Consider the following 18025-nt stretch of genomic DNA (forward strand, 5'->3'; position numbering starts at 1 on the left):
TACATGTGGTTTAGAAGCGTCTTCCTTTCTTCTTACCAACGACTTGGAATTCCCAATCTTCAGAACTACCTTCGGGCATAGTTAATACTTCGCTCCAGCTTAATGGATCGCTGATTTGTTCTTCGCATTCTAAGCGCTTTTTGGTAAAATCAGTAGCAAATCTTCTACCATCCATGGTTGAACTATAAGAATATATGGTGTCAGCAATGATTTCTTTAGACTCAGGACCTGGTGGCAAGCTCAGCAACATTTCTAAAACATTGTCGGGTTGAACGCCTGAGTTTAACTTCAATTGAGACCGACACCACTTCAAAAATTCTTGACGCTTAGAAACCGAAGCATTACCGGGATAGGCAGGAGCTCGTGATACTTTAGCTTGACGGGCTTTCAGGTTAGGGATACTAGTAGATGAGCCGATTTGCTTACCCTTCCCGTTTGCCTTAGTTTTTATTGTACTGGCTGTTCCTCCTACAGAACGTAGTTTATCAGGACTAATGTATGACCTTGGTTGATTTACGGACACGGGGGCCGCTGAAGTTGTCGAAGTGGTAGTACTCTTAGAAGAAACCGTGGTCCACGCATTACTAGGATTTGACGAATTGGCCGCTGAAGATAATGGGGAAGGCGTCCTTGAAATGAAATCATCGAGCGAGGTAATGCGGTTGGATTTCTTGGATTTCTTTTGAACTTGTTCCCACAGCTTTTTCTGTTCTTCAATGAAAGTAGAGTTTGATTGGAAATCATCATCCTTACTCATTTTCTTCTTGTTAACTGTTGGCAGACCCTTTGCACTTTTAGAGCCTTTCAACAATTCTTCTTTGATGTCAAGCTTGATTGGTTGCTGTTGTGGCTTTATACCCCAGGCAGAAGCGGTATGAGCTGTTGTTTGAGCCTGCGTTGAACCTAGTATTTCCTTTTGTAATTTCAATGCTTCTTCGCGGTCTAATTGAGTACGACTAGGCTTCTTCTCTTTCTTTAATGTGTTTTTCTTCTTCAGATCTTCTAATGCAGAAGATATTTGATTAGAGACAGCATCGTCTGCTTGCTTGTTAGCCCAGGGTGCTAAATTGGTACCGGAAGAGGCGACAGGGCTTTCAGTGGGCGAGGAGGACTCTGTATCTTCACTCAAGATACTATTTAACAATTCCTTTTGTTTCTCTTTTTCTAACTTCCCGTCTTCCTTCTTCTTTTTTTTCAATTTATCTTCTTCCTTCTTTTGCTTTTGCTTTAGTTTTTTCTCTTTCTTTAGATTGCGCTGTTCTTCTCTTCTCTTTTTTTCTTCTTCTTGTCTTTGTTGTTCTTCCAGCAATTTTTGAGCCATCAATTCTGCTTTTGCAAACCTTTTTTGTTCTTCAGAAGATATTTGAGAAGTGTTTTCTAGCTCCCTGTTCTCTGGAGATATTTGTTCAACCTCTTGCACTTTTGACAGAATTGAATCTTGAAGAATGGTTTTCTCGTCAGCGTTTTGGGCTTCCTGAGGTAATTCGTTTTCATCGCTAGCAGTTTCCACTTTGTACTCCTCTGCGCTCGCTTTAGTTGGAGCACTTTTTGGTTCATTAGAACGGGCTCTTTTTTCAACGCCAGCAGTAGGTGCAGACTTCTTAATACTCTCAGGAATGTGGTCTACTTTCGTGACATGACGGCCGTTTACAGGAACCCAAACTTGAGTTTCACGATAGTAGCTTCCGTCTTCAAACTTGAGATTTAATATCTCTTCGTAAGTAAAGTCATCACTATGCACATCAGCAGTAGGCTTTAACTTTTTTGTTTCAACCTTTTGGTTTTCTGGCGCAATTGGTGTGACAGATGGAACACCACTTAATGCCGTAATTGCAATAAAATCAAAAGTGGTAAATGGGTCCTGATAGTTGTTAACCAAGGTAGTTAATTTACCCAGTGTGATGAACTGATCACTCACACCAAATGGCTCGATAGATGTTGCTAATCTACAAATCTGCAAGGTCGGGGTGAAATACCCTGCTTGATACCATTGTGACATATTGTTGCTACTAAAGGGGCCTTGAATGTTACCGTTCGAGTCAACGTATTTCCACTGCGATTCTATACCAGGCGGTGGAAGTTGGTTGCCAGCGTTAGAGGCAAGTCCTGCTGAATTGAAAAGATAAGAACCCATATTCGGCAATGCGTTCGGCTGATTGTTGTTAAGAGAAGCACTGCTAGTGCTCACATGCAAATTAGACGCCACGTTGAACGCACCGCTGTTGTCTTGATTAACAGGTATCTGTGGGCCAGATCCAGCAATTTCAGCACCATATGCATTCATTGGAACAGCACCGGCACCATTAACAGCATTAACGCTTGCTGGTACAAATGGAGAGGACCCTCTTTGGATGCCAATGGAATCCAAAAGAGAGGAGGTCCTTTGTAGAGGAGCTGTATTGTTCATCATTGGAGTGTTGCTATTTGATAGTGTAGTTGTATCTGAGTTTGCGTCTGCAAGCTTGATACTCTGGAGATCAAATACTAGAGAGTTCAGAGGATTCATCAATTATTTCCACTATCAATTCAGGTAAGCCGTGGTTGAAAGCACTGTCTCGAAAATGTCATTGAAACGTCCATGGCAAGCAAAATGTTTCGTTTTCTTTTTCTTGCTTCCAAAGTTTGTTTAATGAAATTTCCAGAAGCTCACTGCCGTGTCAAAGGACAATAATAAGTAAAAACGGGAGTAGGAAGCAATTGATGCTGCTAAGAACTTCAATTCCTTATTATCTAACCTTTTTTCTCATTGAGAATCAAATCGGTGTATGTATCCTTGAAAGCTTTTGATATTATCAACTTTGACCATGTTGGTCCGTTCCAAGGTTTGTTTATATACGGTCATTAGGCAATTGACTAGCTTCCCAGAAGCTAGTGTGATTAAAAAAAAGTTTCTATTCGAAAGAAATACTTCGACTGTAGATCAGTTGAAAGAAGTATCCAATGGCCAAAAGGTGGTTCTCAATGGATGGATAGAGCAAAAACCTAAAAGAATTGGCAAGAATTTGATATTTGGACTTTTAAGGGACTGTAACGGCGATACAATTCAATTGGTCGATAACAAGTCGTTACTGAAAGGATTTACTTTAGAGGATGTAATTCAGGCCAAGGGTGTACTTTCTTTAAAGAGAAAGCTATCAAATGAGGAAGCGAATAAGTACGAAGTACAGCTGGAAGACGTAGTGGTATTAAACGCTTCGAATAAGAAACCTGCTCAACTGCAGGATTTCAAATTGTCTGCTAGTTATCCACCGGAACTCCGCTACCTACAACTGAGAAGTCCCAAGTTTCAGAACTTTTTAAAGAAGAGGTCCTCTATCTCGAAGGAAGTTAGAAATTCTTTCAATAATTTGAACTTTACGGAAATAGAGACCCCAACTTTATTCAAAGCTACCCCAGAGGGCGCAAGGGAGTTTCTAGTACCAACAAGGACCAAGAGATCTGATGGGAAACCCTCGTTTTATGCTCTCGACCAAAGTCCTCAACAATACAAGCAACTTTTGATCGCCGGCGGCATCAATAAATATTATCAAATGGCTAGGTGTTTTAGAGATGAAGATTTGAGAGCTGATAGGCAACCCGAGTTTACACAAGTTGACATGGAAATGGCATTTGCTAATTCTGAAGATGTTATGGAAGTCATCGAGAAGGTCGTTCCTGATGTGTGGTGTAAATTCTCTGACAAGGGAGGATTATTAACTTTAAACAACAATTGTTCATTAGTGCCTGCGAAAAAAGACGACAACACAGTATCTATCTTTCGCATGTCTTATGAGCAAGCGATGTCTGAATACGGTATCGATAAACCGGACTTAAGGGCACCAGACTTGAAAATTGTTAACTTGAGTGAGTTCAACGCGTTTAGTCATTTGAACAAAATGTTCCCCGTTTTTGAAGTGATGATCTTAAGAAATGCTTTTTCGAATATGGAGGAATACGACAATCATTGGTCATTCCTAACCAATGAAAACAATTATAACTATAGAATTCCAATTGTGCTTCCAATCGAAAATGACGAACAAGCTCAATCAAACTGGTTCGAGAACTTTCTTGGAATTGCGACTTTCGAAAATCCTCATTTAATAACCAAGTTTTTAAAATTACGTAAAGGTGACATAATCTGCGGCTGTACCAGAGAACCAAACCATTCTATCTTTGAGAATCCCACTCCTTTGGGAAGGTTGAGACAGTTGGTGTTGCAAAACGAAAAAGGAAAAAACCTCTATTATAGCACCGATAAAGATGTTGCTTCTTGGATTGTTGATTTCCCATTGTTTTCGCCGGTTACCATCGAAGAGAAGCCTGTTAAAATGGAAAAGTTTGCTTATCCGGAATACGAGAAGGATAAGCTATGCTCTACGCACCATCCTTTCACTATGGTAAAGCTCAATGATTATGAAAAATTAGAGAAGACCCCAGAGAAGTGTTTGGGTCAACATTATGATTTTGTAGTAAATGGCGTAGAATTGGGCGGTGGCTCTACAAGAGTTCATGATCCGAGATTACAAAACTATATTTTTGAGAGCGTTCTCAAAATTGACAATGCACAGGAACTATTTGGTCACCTATTGGATGCTTTTGATATGGGAACACCACCTCATGCTGGTTTCGCAATTGGCTTTGATAGAATGTGCGCCATGATCTGTGGTACTGAAAGTATAAGGGATGTAATTGCTTTTCCCAAAAGTATCACAGGAGCTGATTTGGTGGTTAAGAGTCCAAGTGTGATACCCGAAAGCGTTTTAGAGGCTTACAATATCAGATATGGCAATTCGGAAAAGTGAGGATAGGCCAAGGTTACAGTGGCTATAGGAAAAATAAGAAATCCGCACTGTGGCTGTACTTAGGTGGGTTCTTTATGTAAATATTATACTTGTATATCTACTTTATGCATATGATAGGGAAAATGGAGGGGGCGGGGAAGGGAATGACTGTTATATTCTTTGCCTGGTCTTTTATTTTTCGTGATTGAGGTAACAATACCTATTCTGTTTCTGTTGTATATTATGTAAAAATCACAAAATCATAAAGTCATAAAATCTATAAAAAATGAACATTTTACATTTCAAGTGTCCTGTAGCTTACTGCTATTTACATGAATTTTATAATGATAAGAATAGCGTTGGACTAATCGAAACGTTCTGTCTTGCCCAATTCGGGACAATAACAGTGGTCTTTAATACCGCTCCACTCAGCCAGCATTTCTAGTTTTTCCTTTGGTTCCAAGAAATATTCTCCACTTAGTACAAAAGTGCCCCAATGGACTCCCAGGACGTTTTGAGCTTCTAAATCCTTCATGATCTTAAGAACTTCTTGAGGGTTAATGTGTCGAGGCCTTTGATGCCATTCAGGGCAATACTGCCCACATGGAAGCAGTGCTAATTTACAACCTTTGCCAAAACGCTCTTTGATTCTTACATACAAGTCCTTCACATAACCAGTGTCACCAGCATGGAAAAGTATAGGAGTGCCATTATGGGTCAATAAGAAGGAGCACCACAGCGATTTATTTGTATCTAGGAGTGATCTTCCAGACCAATGCATAGCTGGCGTAGCTGATATGTGGTATATTTCGTTATTTTTCTTAATTTGCAAAGTTTCCCACCATGATAACTCCAGGACATTATCACAGCCATTACTTGTCATGTATGATTTCATCCCTTTGGGTACCACCCATAAAGGAGAATCTTCACCACTCCAATATTCCAAACTTTCCGAGTCTATATGATCAGGATGATTATGGGAGACGAGGATGATATCTGGTTTTGGCACTTCGGTAATTTGAGATGGCATTTGCGAGATCCTTTTGGGACCTAGTGTCTTGTGAATAAGATAGTCACTGAACAGAGGATCTGTTAGTATTCTCAATCCGTTATAGACCGCATAGTTACAAGATTGGCCCAACCATGTGTTATAGACAGGGGCCGTCGAGTCGTTCTTTTCTGCGATGGTGGTTAGCGTATGAGGTTCGTCCAATACAGTACATTCCAAAGGCCGTGCGATTTCTACCGCGGGGTCAATACCCACTAAATCAGGCCCCCAGGTAGGCTTATGAGCAGGCATTAGCTTGTTCATTTGGTGCACATCGGGCGGAATACCTCCTCTATTTCTTTCAAACAGTTCGAACACTCTATTGGCGAAGAATTCAAAAACGGTCTGTATTCTGTATTCTTCAAACGGGTTTTCAAACCGACCCAAAACTTGCAATGGAGAATATTTCATCAAGGATCCCTTGTAGGTAACATCGGTGTCCTTTTCTTCCAATTCTTGACATATTTCATTCCGTAGATCGATTTGTTTCATGGTAGCTAAGGAAACATAAAAGGCGTATCCGGTGTAAGGTACCAAAACAGACAGCACGAGTATACGTACGAAATTTCTCGAGGATTTCTGCGTGGGGCGTGGCTTTTGAGAAATATGTCTATTGAACGACGACCACGACGTTTGCGGCTTATGTAGCCTTGATTCACAAGGCAGTGGTAACCTCCTCTGAAACAGAGGTCTCATTCGTGCATAGTGGGTTACAAAGTTCATTCGCAGCACAGAAAAGCTCAGCAACAGGCATGAGGCCTTTTTTTCAAACGGAATTCCACATTTTCCACTATTATCTTATAATCATTTTTTGTTCAACATTTGTAGTAAATCTTCGGAAACTGCTTAACGACAGTAAAAAAGCCAAAAAATAGTGCAAACAGAAATTGAAAAACTTTAAAGAGAGAAAAGAAGTCTCTCGATATGTCTGGTCTCCCACTAAAAGAAACTGTTTAACATTAGCATGAATTATCTTGAGATTATAATGCAGGTTTCTACGTAATCTTGGTATATAGCGAGCGAGAGCGCGAGGAAGAAGATCCCACTAGGGTTGTCTGCGATGTAGCTTATCACCCCACCTTGGTTTGGAAAAGTGATTTTTACCTTTTGAAATACTTTAAGCAACACTTGAAAGACACATCGACCTTACGTATTCCAGAGCACCGAGGTAAATGTGCTTTTTAAGATGGGGCACGAACCCTCTTCATCAAATTGTGCATGCAAGCCCACAACATCTTTCTTGTAGTCACGTTGACGAAGCACCCCTGGTGAAAGCACAACATAGAAGCAGCAACATTCCGATCATCAGCTTCCTACCATGGCCCACTTCTCCAGGCGGCACAGCTATATAATAATAGCAGATGGCTTCTGGCACCAAACCGGGTAAAGCAGCGCGCGATGAGCTTATTAACCAAATAACAAGAGCGATATTCGACGTTGTCGATGAGTGTGAGTGCTTCAGAAACTTGTGTGTAGAAAGCAGTGCTGTGTTTTCAAGACTTACAAAGTGATAGAGTGTGTTCCGGTATGTCATTTCGCAAACGAGGAGAAGTACTGAATGACAGAGGCAGCGGTCTTAGAAGCCCATTAATGAGAGGCCCTCCGAGGACCCCATCAATTCCATCAAGAGGGCCCAATAGAACCACCCCTGGCAGCGTGTCCCTACCTGACACTGCGGAGAGGCTGATGAAGCTGAATATCGCCGACGAGCCCAAGAGGGTGGACGGGTTGGACAGCACCCATGTAGGTATCAGGCCTTCCCCTGCGACGTCTCAACCTACTACTTCTACAGGAAGTAGTGATTTGGACAATATCCTGGGCCATATGGGGTTGCCCTTAGGAAACTCCCTTTTAGTAGAGGAGCAGACTACCACCGAGTTTCATTCAATCCTTAGTAAGCTGTTTGCCGCACAGGGAATTATTCACAACAGAATTACAGACGGTTCTGCTGATAAAACTAGAAACGGTGACACCCATGTCATTGTTCTATCATTGAACCAGATGTTTGCTAAGGAATTGCCTGGCATATACAAGGGATCTCGTAAACAGGTGAAGAAAAACCTGATATCTGAAGAGGAGTCTAAAGTCACCGTTCAAAATTTGAACCAAACTCAAAGATCTACACCTTCAAGATACAAGGATCTGAAAATTGCCTGGAAGTATAAATTAGCAGATGAGAAGAGAATGGGCTCTCCAGACAAAAGTGACACGCAACAAAGTTCCGAATACAAGGACTATAATCATCAGTTCGAAATCACATCTCGTTTGATGCCTGCCCCCATAGCATCTGAGTTAACATTCATCGCCCCAACCCAGCCTATCTCCACCATCCTGGGTCAAATGGAGCAAATCATTAAAAAGAACGACAAGAAACTGATAAGAATTGTCATCCCCTCCTTACTACACCCGGCAATGTATCCGCCTAAAATGTTTGCGTCATCCGAAATAATTGGGCTACTGCATGGTATAAGAAGTCTAGTCAAGAAATATGATGAAAGGGTTGTACTATTTGCCTCGATATCCACAGATATCATTACGCCTCCATTATTGGTAATACTGAGAAACATGTTTGATTCTGTTATTGACTTGGAGCCCTTCAATCAAGAAATGTCGCAATTTTTAGAACGTGTCTACAAGTCCCAACCGGGGAAGATTCAGCATGGTCTTGTCCACATTTTGAAATTGCCCGTCTTCACAGATCGCGGTGAAATGAGGGTTCTCAGGTCGGAATGGGCATTTAGAAACGGTAGAAAGAGGTTCGAGATCGAAGAATGGGGTATACCTGTGGACGACGCTGAAGGTTCTTCAAATCCAGACCAACCACAGCCCCAGTCACACTCGCATTCCCATCCTCATTCAGATAGCCCAAATGAAGTCTCACACAATAAGCCGGCTAAGAAAACCAGAATCTCGTTGGAGTATTGAAATTCCTACCATTTGGTCCGCCAGCATGTATAATAACATCACTTCTATAAATGCTTATTGTTTTTTTTTTCTTATTAGTTACATACAATTATTATATCCATAACCTTTTTTTGAACCCAAACGGTTATATTTGTAAGGTAAAAAAAAAGGTATCGGTTACATGTCAAAAATGAAAAAGTGGAATGATTGCTAATTACTTAGGAAAAGTTGGGCAGAGTTGCAGCTACGAAACTTCCAGTCCTTTAAGTTACGTACCATTTCAAACATAAATAGGATATGAAAGTATTACAGTTCAATCAAGACGCGACATGTTGTGTGGTTGCTGCGTCATCTCATCAAATTTCGATTTATAACTGTGACCCCTTTGGTAAGTGTTTTGAAATTGATACTAAGAATTCAAAGAGCAAAAATGGGAATAGTAGTGACATAATTACAAATTCGGAATCACGAAATAATGAAGATAGCATATTGATAAGTAATGGTTCTCGTGACAATGGCGATGCGGAGGAAGAGGAGGAAGATAACGACGACAATGCCCTTGTCTCAGGAAATATACTAAAAGAAGGAGAGTTTGTCATTGAAATGCTATTTTCAACTAGCCTTATCGCCATAGCAGACAGAGGACAAGGTTTGAACAAGGGTAAAAAGCTAAAAATTGTCAACACCAAACGGAAATCGACTATCTGTGAAATTGTCTTCCCACATGAAATTATCGACGTAGTAATGAATAGGAAACGAATGTGTGTGCTTCTGGAGAGTGATCAGATTTTCATCTACGATATATCCTGCATGAAACCACTGGAAACTATCGACCTTTGGGAAGATCATTATAAGAGGTCTCAAGCCGCTTCATGCATAAATACTTCGAATACGGGCGCTTTTGATGGAGATTCTGCGAATTTGAACAGAACTGCTAGTAATCTACTATCAAACGCCACGCAGAAGAACGCAAGTAGTTCCAATGGGAGTGTGAGAAGCAGGAGAAACTCCTTGAGAAGTCGAATAAGGCCAAGAATGGTACTAAGTAACGATGATAGGAGCATACTGTGCTTTACTGCATATAGCTCACCCAAAAAGAATAAGCCCAACTCAGAGGTATTGCATGATGTGGTGATATATGATACTTTGAACGTGACACCACTTAACTACTTGAATACTGTACATAAGGGAAATGTTGCATGTCTAGCTGTGAGTCATGATGGTAGACTACTTGCCACCGCCTCAGATAAAGGAACCATCATAAGAGTGTTTCATACCGGGGTCGATTCAGATTATGCATCTTCCAGGTCGTTGTTTAAAGAATTTAGGCGTGGCACCAGGCTATGCAATTTGTATCAGCTGGTTTTCGATAAGAGCATGACTATGATTGGGTGTGTAGGCGATACAGACACTATTCATCTTTTCAAGCTTGATGAAGTTGCTAGCCTTCCCGGAGATGCTATTGGCAGTGGTCAGTGGAATGAAGAAGAAGAGATATTAGCAGCAAATTCTAATCCTAGTGTGGGAAGTCCTAAAGAAACATCCATACCGAAACCAAGACTTGCAAACTATTTCTCTAAAAAGATAAAATCTTCAATTCCCAACCAAAATCTGAGCCGTAATTTCGCACACATATCAGTCAATGAATCAAATAGGAATTGCTTGGGGTTTCCAGACGAATTTCCTAATCAAGTTTATGTCGCCTCGGATGATGGAACATTCAGTATATATAGCATTCCATCAAGACCTGGTGAATGTGTGTTAACCAAAAATAACAAATTTATGTAATATATATGCGTGGCTCTCCATATTTTTACATAGATGACTAAATGCGAATGAATTCGGTACAATATATAGACAGTGATATTTTAACATGATATAATGAAGCTATTTATAAAGATAAGGATATATTCAAGAAAAGAACAAAGAAAAGCAGAAAGCACAGTCTTACCAAAACCATTTTTTAAACCAAGGCTTGGCATCGGATAATTCCGTATTTTCGTCGTCTTTGCTACTGTTGTGATTCTTATCTTGGTTGATTAATTTATTCAGTTGGGACTCCAAGGCTTCTACTTCTTGTTTTAATTCACTTTCTCTCTCGTCACGTTCTAATTTCCACCACGTGAGATGAAGTAATAAGTATACAGAGGAGCTCATCAATATGAACATCCAAAGAGGCCTGACGAATTTCTTCATTGGGCTTTCGTGGACTGTTTTCTCCTCTTTACAAAATTTCTTGAGCATATCTAACTCGTTCTTAATATTCAATTCTGTTGTACGCTCATTAATTAGACTACGTATTAGTTCAGGATCAACGCCATCCAGAGAATTCAAATTAACCAAATCTTCCAAGCTCTTAATTTTATTTTGCGGTGTTGTAGTAGCTCTCTGTTGTTGGCTTAAGGGAGTCTTGTGGTAGTAGGTAACGGCAAACCTAGATGATAATTTGTTTCTGCTCACAGCAGTAAGCATCCGGGAACTTCTTTTTAGCATGGTATCACTTGTATACCTTACTTTTTGTCTCTTCTGTTTTTTTTAGGATTGCAAATGAAGCATATTCCTTCTATAATGACTTTATTTTATTATCCTTGCCGTAAGTGGCCCCACTCAGAGGAGTAATGTGAAAGGGACGATAAACGATACGGGTGTATTTCAGGCATAAAATATACCAATAAAGTGAGATTCATCAATATAGATTAAATACATGGTATTTGTAGATTTATAAACAGGTTGATAGATATCTTAAATAAAAACAGAAAGGTATGTAGTCGGCGTATAAGATATTGAAAAATGTAAAAGGGCGTGGATATGCAAAATTTCCCTTTCAATCTTTATGCATACCGAATCTGGCACGTATTTTCCACATTTCAAGTCTTGCCTGTTGCTGTAGATTCAAGTTAGGATTGGGCGCTGAGCTTAAGTCACCATCACTTCTAATAATAGACCCGATGGACATAAATAACCCAAAAGTACCGGCTGAGCCAGCGATGTATTTACCTAGCGTTCTAACAACACCATCTGGGCCTGCACCTTGAGTAGCGATGGCAAATCCACCAAATAGAATCCCAGTACAAACGCCGACGGTGGTACCCATCATCAACCCCATTTTGAACTTGTCCCAATTTGAAGGTTGCTGTTGTGCATAACTTTGTGGCATAGGTGGCATCTTATCTTATCGTGCGCTTGGTTGGACTGCTTTACGTGCGTATATGATCTGGTATGGTGTGCCTTTTTGGGCAAAGGTAATGGAGTTACCAATTATTGTTGTTCTTGTTCGGCCCTTTTCAAAAGAAAATGGAAAGTGGTTGGATGAAGAAGCCAAGAAAGAAGCCCCAAATTTTAATGGATTATAGCCGGCTGTAGGGAGATATCTTCGAGTATGCTGGAAATACGAAATTGTAGTCATTTGGTAAATAGTGGGAAGAGGATTGTACCTTTAGTGACTCACCATAGAATAAATACGAAAGTATGGCATAAGACCCGACTTTATTCGTGCACGACTAGTTCTTCAGAAACGCAAGAAACACCCAATTCTCGAAGTAATAATGTTTTGGACGAACTCAAACAAAGAGGTTTAGTATGTCAGGTCTCACAACCAGAAAACGACCTACGGATGAGGTTAAGTTGCAATGAAAAGATCAAACTTTATTGTGGGGTGGATCCCACTGCTCAGTCATTGCACTTGGGTAATCTAGTTCCTTTAATGGTTTTGTTACACTTTTACGTCAAAGGACACGACGTTGTGACGGTTATAGGCGGAGCTACTGGGAAAGTTGGAGATCCTAGTGGGAGGAAAACCGCAAGAGACGTTATGGAGAATGATATCAGACAAAACAACATCCAATCGATATCGGAACAACTACAGAGATTTTTCCAAAATGGATTAAAGTACTACACCGATCGACACGACAGAAGAGGGATCAAGCCTTATGGGAAATACACGCCAAGAAATAATTATAACTGGTGGAAAGATATCAAAATGTTGGATTTTTTGGCTGATTTTGGTAAACACATCAGGGTGCAATCAATGCTAGCGAGAGATTCAGTCTCTTCGAGACTAGAAAGTCAAAATAGTCTTGGTTTTAATGAATTTACTTATCAAATCTTACAAGCTTACGATTTTTATCATTTGTATAAGGAAGAGAACGTCAGTGTACAAGTTGGTGGCAATGACCAATGGGGGAATATAACAGCAGGGATTGACCTTATCAATCGGTTACAGCCTACACAGAAAAAGGGCGTGCCATTTGGTGTTACAGTGCCCTTATTGACAACGGCAACAGGTGAGAAATTCGGGAAGAGTGCAGGTAACGCTGTTTTCATTGACCCTTCAATAAACACAGCATATGACGTTTACCAGTTTTTTTTCAATACTTTGGACGCTGATGTGTCCAAGTTCTTGAAAATCTTCACTTTCTTAAGTTCAAATGAAATCGATTCTGTTATGGAAATGCATATCAAATCACCTAATCTACGTCATGGCCAAACGCTATTAGCCAAAGAAGTTACTGATATGTTATATGGAGTTGGATCCGGTACAGACTCAGAGACGCTTTCTAACGTTATTTTTGGGCATTATGACGGCACTTTATCTGCTGCCAGATTGAAAGACCTGTGTTACAAGGCCAAGATCCTACAACATGCAGATAAGAAGGACAACTTAGTCAAGTTAATCGCTAAACTAGGGGACTGTTCAATTTCTGAAGCCAAAAGGAAACTTTCTCAAGGAAGCATCTATTTACATCATTCAAGAATCAAAGTCAAAGAGGACGTTGCCGAGTGGGGTCCTTATTTAATAGACGATCAAGTATTGATTTTGAGGATAGGAAAGCAAAAATGCTTTATAATAGAAATGCATTGAAAAAAGAGACAATAAATTATACACGTGTACATAAATAAACTTGTGTATGATGACGCTACGCCATTCAATGCACGAGACGCTTGTAAATAAATTTATAACTGCTTATTCGTCTTTACTGCTTGCAAACATTTCACTATCGCACCAGGATATAAGTGCCCATAGCCAGAGCGTTGCAGGGCATAGCGACAATACACACCAATAGTGTAGTAACGATTCATTATTGCGCAACCAATAAAATATAGAAAAACTGGTGAGAAGCACGGAGTAAGTAAGGCCCAAAACCAAAACCCCTAGGTTACGTGGCCTCATGTGTACCTGAGTTGATAGTCATGCAAACACTATTGCTTGTTGCTCTGTGTTGAACGTTCGAATACAATATTGATATTTTGCAAGAGTTCGTAAAGTAATCTTCTCAGTACGCAGCGAAGAAAAAAGGATATCGTTGATATGCAGGAATATAAGGTGCAAGCCCCACAACAGGACAAAAGATAGAGAAACAATGGACGTGCTACCTGACGGAAATACAATAGACTTTGACGCACTGGCCAACATGTTTCTAATTAAGTATAAAGATTTTATACTATCGAAATTCAAGAAAACTGAACCCGTAGAAAATATAAAGTTTCAAAATTTAGTTCGTTCAAACCAGTTGGCAGAAGGGCTTTTTGGACAGACACAACACCTCTGTTCGATTTATGACAACCCCTCGTGGCACTCTGTTGTCTTGGAGACCTTAGATCTGGATTTAATTTATAAAAACGTGGATCACGAGTTTACCAAAGAGGGGCACAGAGAAGGCGATAATGTGTATTCAGATTACCTAGTGAGGGAGTTGCTTCGCTATTTTAAGCAAGAGTTTTTCAAATGGTGCAATAAGCCAGATTGTCATCATTGTGGCCAGAACACATCAGAAAATATGACATCTATGGGCATTCAAGGGCCCAATGGAGAAGAGTCTAAATTTCAATGTGGATCTGTTGAGGTCTATGAATGTAACCAGTGTCGCAATGTCACGAGGTTCCCACGCTATAATGATCCAATCAAGCTGTTACAAACCAGACAGGGTAGATGTGGTGAATGGTGTAACTTATTCACTTTGATTCTAAAATCATTTGGATTAGAAGTTCGTTATGTCTGGAATAGAGAAGACCATGTCTGGTGTGAATATTTTTCGCCATATTTAAAAAGATGGGTCCATGTTGATTCTTGTGAACAAGCGTTTGATCAGCCGTATATCTACTCGGTTAATTGGAACAAGAAAATGAGTTATTGTATTGCGTTTAGTAAAGATGGTGTTGTTGACGTCAGTAAAAGATACATTTTGCAAAACGAGCTGCCCAGAGATCAAATTAAGGAAGAGGAGCTAAGTTTTCTGTGCAAATTCATAACCAAAAGACTAAGATTTACATTAAATGACGAAGAGATATACCAACTAGCATGTCGCGATGAGCAAGAACAGATAGAGTTGATTACTGGGAAGGCAAATGAAACGGAAACAGAAAAGAAAGCCGAGGGCTCAAAGACTTCTAACCCTGGACGAGAAAGTGGGTCGGCAGTCTGGAAGGCGCAGCGTGGGGAAGACGGTAAATAACAACTTAAAAAGAACAAATTATTATGTATAAAGAAAGAATTTTATCTATGAACACCTTTTTTTTTTTTTTTTTATAACACTAACTCGTCAAATTTATTCAAAAACTCTGCAGTTTGTATGCTTAGCCAAGAATTGTTTTCGTTATCGAGATAAGCCAGATGACCACCCAAGTCGGTCTCACATAATAAAACGCAAGGGTTCTCTTTAGCCTGTTTGTATGGGATGACGTTTGCGCCTGTAACCGGGTCATCTGTTGCATTGACGATTAAGGTTGGAATTTTAATATTGGGCAATCTATTTACCGAGCTTGCCTTTCTATAATACGTTAACCCGTCTGGCAGGCCCATTGAAGGAGCAGTGAAAAGACTATCGAATTCTAGCATGTCTGTGAATTTTTCAGCCTTTTCCACGTTTTCCTGGGTATATGTAAAGAAGACCGGTTTCTCAACCGTGGGTTTGTGTGACGCTTCAACTTTTTCAGACAGTTGTAATTCTTTCATATTTACTTTGACCGTTCTTGTTAAAAACTGGGTCAGTGTCCTAGAAAATATATGGTTGGACCACCAATCATGGGCCAACTTATCCCAAGTGTGTACGAAATCCCACGGATTCGATAGAGCGGCAGCGGCGTTCAATGGACAGTTGTCGCCTTCTTGGCCCAAGTAGTTCGTTAACATAGCAGCTCCAAAGGAAGTCCCTACAGCGTATAATTTCCTATGAGGAAATCTGGCTCTCTGGCGGTTCAGAAAAACCCTAACGTCATCTGTATGCAAGGCGGTGAAGAGACTACGGGTTGTGACCTTCGATCTTGCACAGCCTCTGGAATTAAGCACCACCACTTGGAATTTACCGTCGCCGACTTTTGTAATATCCTCGGATAGGGCTTTAATAAAAGGCTCATGACTCCCACCGGCAAGACCATGAAGTATCACCACTAAAGGACATTCGTCCCCCTTGGAATGACATTTTTCAAGCTCTTCTGAGGTTAGGTATCTCGTCCTTGGATGCAGACGAGGCCAGTCTTTTGGATGAGTGGCTTGCTCGTCTTTTGTAAACAACTTGTCGTTAAAGGTTGCCCGTTTGGCATCCAAAGAATATTGTTCTTTCCATTCAGGCATGACCCAATCTGCAGTGCAAATACCGCCGTCTGGAAACTCCAAAATTTCTCTACCATAAAACACCAGGAATTTCTTGGAAAGATCTCCGCTCAATAAGTATAATGATTGTAAGTAGCCGCTGAAAAGCAGACTGTTCAATCTGAAATTCGCACCATCCTTTAGCGTGGGAACGTAGTTGGCCACAAACTCATCAAGAGGTACCTGACGCTTGGCGCCTTTGAAGGCTAGCGCCTTAGTGCCCTTCTCCCCCAGCACGTGTTTAACAGTGCCGTTATAGCCCCAGTTGCTTGGAGTGACAGTAGGATAATAGCCCGAGCGAAACATTTTAATATAATAGCAGGCCACGAACTTCTTTGATAGCTTGCAGTCTTCGAGTAAATAGTCCAAAATGATGCAACCTAAGCAGGCAAGCAGAGTTGCAGACTCTTTTATATAATCACTGCCTATTTCCATGTGTCAGTAAATGCCGCTATAAAGCAACCTTCCGGTCAAGCGCTTCTTAAAACCGGCCGGGTTTAAGGAAGCAATCGCCGTTAAGTATGTGCGGTATGGATTTTGGTCTCTGCTAGGAACCGTATTAAGAAGCGATGCAAGCAGGTGGTGGTAGTGACTGCTTTGATTCAACTTGGTTCGGAGTTCGTACACGTGCAGATGCCATGAAGAGGTTACGATAAAGATAGTTTATAAGGGGTGCTATATAGAGTATGAAAGGGGCTAGTTTTGGACAGTTTTTTCGTCGATAGCTTTCTTTTTATGAGTTTCTCTCTTGGCTTGCTTTTTCTTCATTCTTTTCATTTTTTTTATATAGCTGTAGGTAGTCTTTTCACCGAATCCGTAGAATGGCTTGAAACTCTCCAGCACACCGCAATCTTCGAACAGGTTGGGGAAGATCCAGAACCCGCCCACGTCTTTGTAGACAGCCAGTGATAAAACGTATAGAATCAATCTTGCAATAGCGACGATAAAGAAGGCTGCCAAGAGACCAAAGGCACCCAGAGACACGTAGTATGAACCACGTCTCATGGACTGCGGCCACAACGGGTAGCACACAAGGGCCAGTATGATGGACACGACACCAATGACGATCACGTAGTCCATGTAGGTCTTGGGGTCGTAGTTCCAAACGAAGTACTCGTCGGCATCCAACTGTGCCTTGTTCGACACAATCAAGTTCGGGAAGTCCTTACTTGGCTTCAACCCATGTTGCTTGCATTCTTGGCTGTGCAGTTTTTTCACTGGGATCACCAGCTGTGCCTTTATAAGTTGAATGAAGATTTCCCGTGATTTAAGTTGGTCTTCGATCTTGCTAGAAGGTACAGGCGGATACACCTCTGGCTGACTCGCAGACTTGTTGGCATACTCCTCCGAGTGCAGTGCTCTGACGAATCTCTTGTAACGGAAGAAGTCTGTCTGCTTGGCCTGGAACAGGCCCTGCCTTTGTTTCAGCTCCTTATGGTTGCGCAAAAGATTGGCAATGGCAACGGCCGACCCGGCATTGACACTGGCTCCGGCATTGCTACCTTGATCTACGGCTGACATGTTTCTGGTCTGCTTGCTTGCCTGCTACCTTACTTTATACTGGCAAAAGCCAACTCTTCTCCCTCTTGATTTGTATGCCAACATTGGGAAAACGACACGTCTGTTCCGTCGCACGCGATATCCTGTTCTTTCTTTTTCCAGCCGGAGAGAAAAAAAAAAGTTTTCCGCAGCTCATCGCAAAGAAAATTTTTCACTTTTTAGCTA

The 18025-nt window shown here is 40.9% G+C and overlaps 12 protein-coding genes across 12 annotated transcripts; 5 read left to right on the forward strand and 7 right to left on the reverse strand.

Annotated features, from left to right (window-relative positions):
- Window positions 1–10: 10 nt before the first annotated feature.
- On the reverse strand, window positions 11–2506 carry SYH1 (Syh1p; the record flags this gene model as incomplete). Its single annotated transcript, XM_018368348.1, has 1 exon — window positions 11–2506. One exon carries the CDS (start codon window positions 2504–2506, stop codon window positions 11–13), a length of 2496 nt encoding a protein of 831 aa, XP_018218928.1.
- Window positions 2507–2804: 298 nt separating this feature from the next.
- Window positions 2805–4781, forward strand: MSD1 (aspartate--tRNA ligase MSD1; the record flags this gene model as incomplete). The annotated part of the gene is made up of 1 exon (XM_018368349.1): window positions 2805–4781. The coding sequence occupies one exon, from the start codon at window positions 2805–2807 to the stop codon at window positions 4779–4781; it is 1977 nt and encodes a 658-aa protein (XP_018218929.1).
- A 343-nt stretch (window positions 4782–5124) lies between these two features.
- Window positions 5125–6531, reverse strand: FMP30 (N-acetylphosphatidylethanolamine-hydrolyzing phospholipase D; the record flags this gene model as incomplete). The annotated part of the gene is made up of 1 exon (XM_018368350.1): window positions 5125–6531. The coding sequence occupies one exon, from the start codon at window positions 6529–6531 to the stop codon at window positions 5125–5127; it is 1407 nt and encodes a 468-aa protein (XP_018218930.1).
- Window positions 6532–7335: 804 nt separating this feature from the next.
- ELP4 (Elongator subunit ELP4) lies at window positions 7336–8733 on the forward strand (the record flags this gene model as incomplete). The annotated part of the gene is made up of 1 exon (XM_018368351.1): window positions 7336–8733. The coding sequence occupies one exon, from the start codon at window positions 7336–7338 to the stop codon at window positions 8731–8733; it is 1398 nt and encodes a 465-aa protein (XP_018218931.1).
- A 276-nt stretch (window positions 8734–9009) lies between these two features.
- ATG21 (Atg21p) lies at window positions 9010–10500 on the forward strand (the record flags this gene model as incomplete). Its single annotated transcript, XM_018368352.1, has 1 exon — window positions 9010–10500. One exon carries the CDS (start codon window positions 9010–9012, stop codon window positions 10498–10500), a length of 1491 nt encoding a protein of 496 aa, XP_018218932.1.
- Window positions 10501–10659: 159 nt separating this feature from the next.
- Window positions 10660–11205, reverse strand: INA17 (Ina17p; the record flags this gene model as incomplete). Its single annotated transcript, XM_018368353.1, has 1 exon — window positions 10660–11205. The coding sequence occupies one exon, from the start codon at window positions 11203–11205 to the stop codon at window positions 10660–10662; it is 546 nt and encodes a 181-aa protein (XP_018218933.1).
- Window positions 11206–11536: 331 nt separating this feature from the next.
- Window positions 11537–11878, reverse strand: MGR2 (Mgr2p; the record flags this gene model as incomplete). The annotated part of the gene is made up of 1 exon (XM_018368354.1): window positions 11537–11878. One exon carries the CDS (start codon window positions 11876–11878, stop codon window positions 11537–11539), a length of 342 nt encoding a protein of 113 aa, XP_018218934.1.
- Window positions 11879–12091: 213 nt separating this feature from the next.
- Window positions 12092–13573, forward strand: MSY1 (tyrosine--tRNA ligase MSY1; the record flags this gene model as incomplete). Its single annotated transcript, XM_018368355.1, has 1 exon — window positions 12092–13573. One exon carries the CDS (start codon window positions 12092–12094, stop codon window positions 13571–13573), a length of 1482 nt encoding a protein of 493 aa, XP_018218935.1.
- A 102-nt stretch (window positions 13574–13675) lies between these two features.
- On the reverse strand, window positions 13676–13882 carry ERI1 (Eri1p; the record flags this gene model as incomplete). Its single annotated transcript, XM_018368356.1, has 1 exon — window positions 13676–13882. The coding sequence occupies one exon, from the start codon at window positions 13880–13882 to the stop codon at window positions 13676–13678; it is 207 nt and encodes a 68-aa protein (XP_018218936.1).
- Window positions 13883–14072: 190 nt separating this feature from the next.
- Window positions 14073–15164, forward strand: PNG1 (peptide-N4-(N-acetyl-beta-glucosaminyl)asparagine amidase; the record flags this gene model as incomplete). The annotated part of the gene is made up of 1 exon (XM_018368357.1): window positions 14073–15164. The coding sequence occupies one exon, from the start codon at window positions 14073–14075 to the stop codon at window positions 15162–15164; it is 1092 nt and encodes a 363-aa protein (XP_018218937.1).
- A 71-nt stretch (window positions 15165–15235) lies between these two features.
- On the reverse strand, window positions 15236–16735 carry EEB1 (medium-chain fatty acid ethyl ester synthase/esterase; the record flags this gene model as incomplete). Its single annotated transcript, XM_018368358.1, has 1 exon — window positions 15236–16735. The coding sequence occupies one exon, from the start codon at window positions 16733–16735 to the stop codon at window positions 15236–15238; it is 1500 nt and encodes a 499-aa protein (XP_018218938.1).
- Window positions 16736–16996: 261 nt separating this feature from the next.
- Window positions 16997–17821, reverse strand: SEC62 (Sec63 complex subunit SEC62; the record flags this gene model as incomplete). The annotated part of the gene is made up of 1 exon (XM_018368359.1): window positions 16997–17821. One exon carries the CDS (start codon window positions 17819–17821, stop codon window positions 16997–16999), a length of 825 nt encoding a protein of 274 aa, XP_018218939.1.
- Between the last annotated feature and the right edge of the window lie 204 nt (window positions 17822–18025).

This window comes from Saccharomyces eubayanus, chromosome XVI (genome assembly GCF_001298625.1).
Source record: "Saccharomyces eubayanus strain FM1318 chromosome XVI, whole genome shotgun sequence".
Lineage (NCBI taxonomy): Eukaryota > Fungi > Ascomycota > Saccharomycetes > Saccharomycetales > Saccharomycetaceae > Saccharomyces > Saccharomyces eubayanus.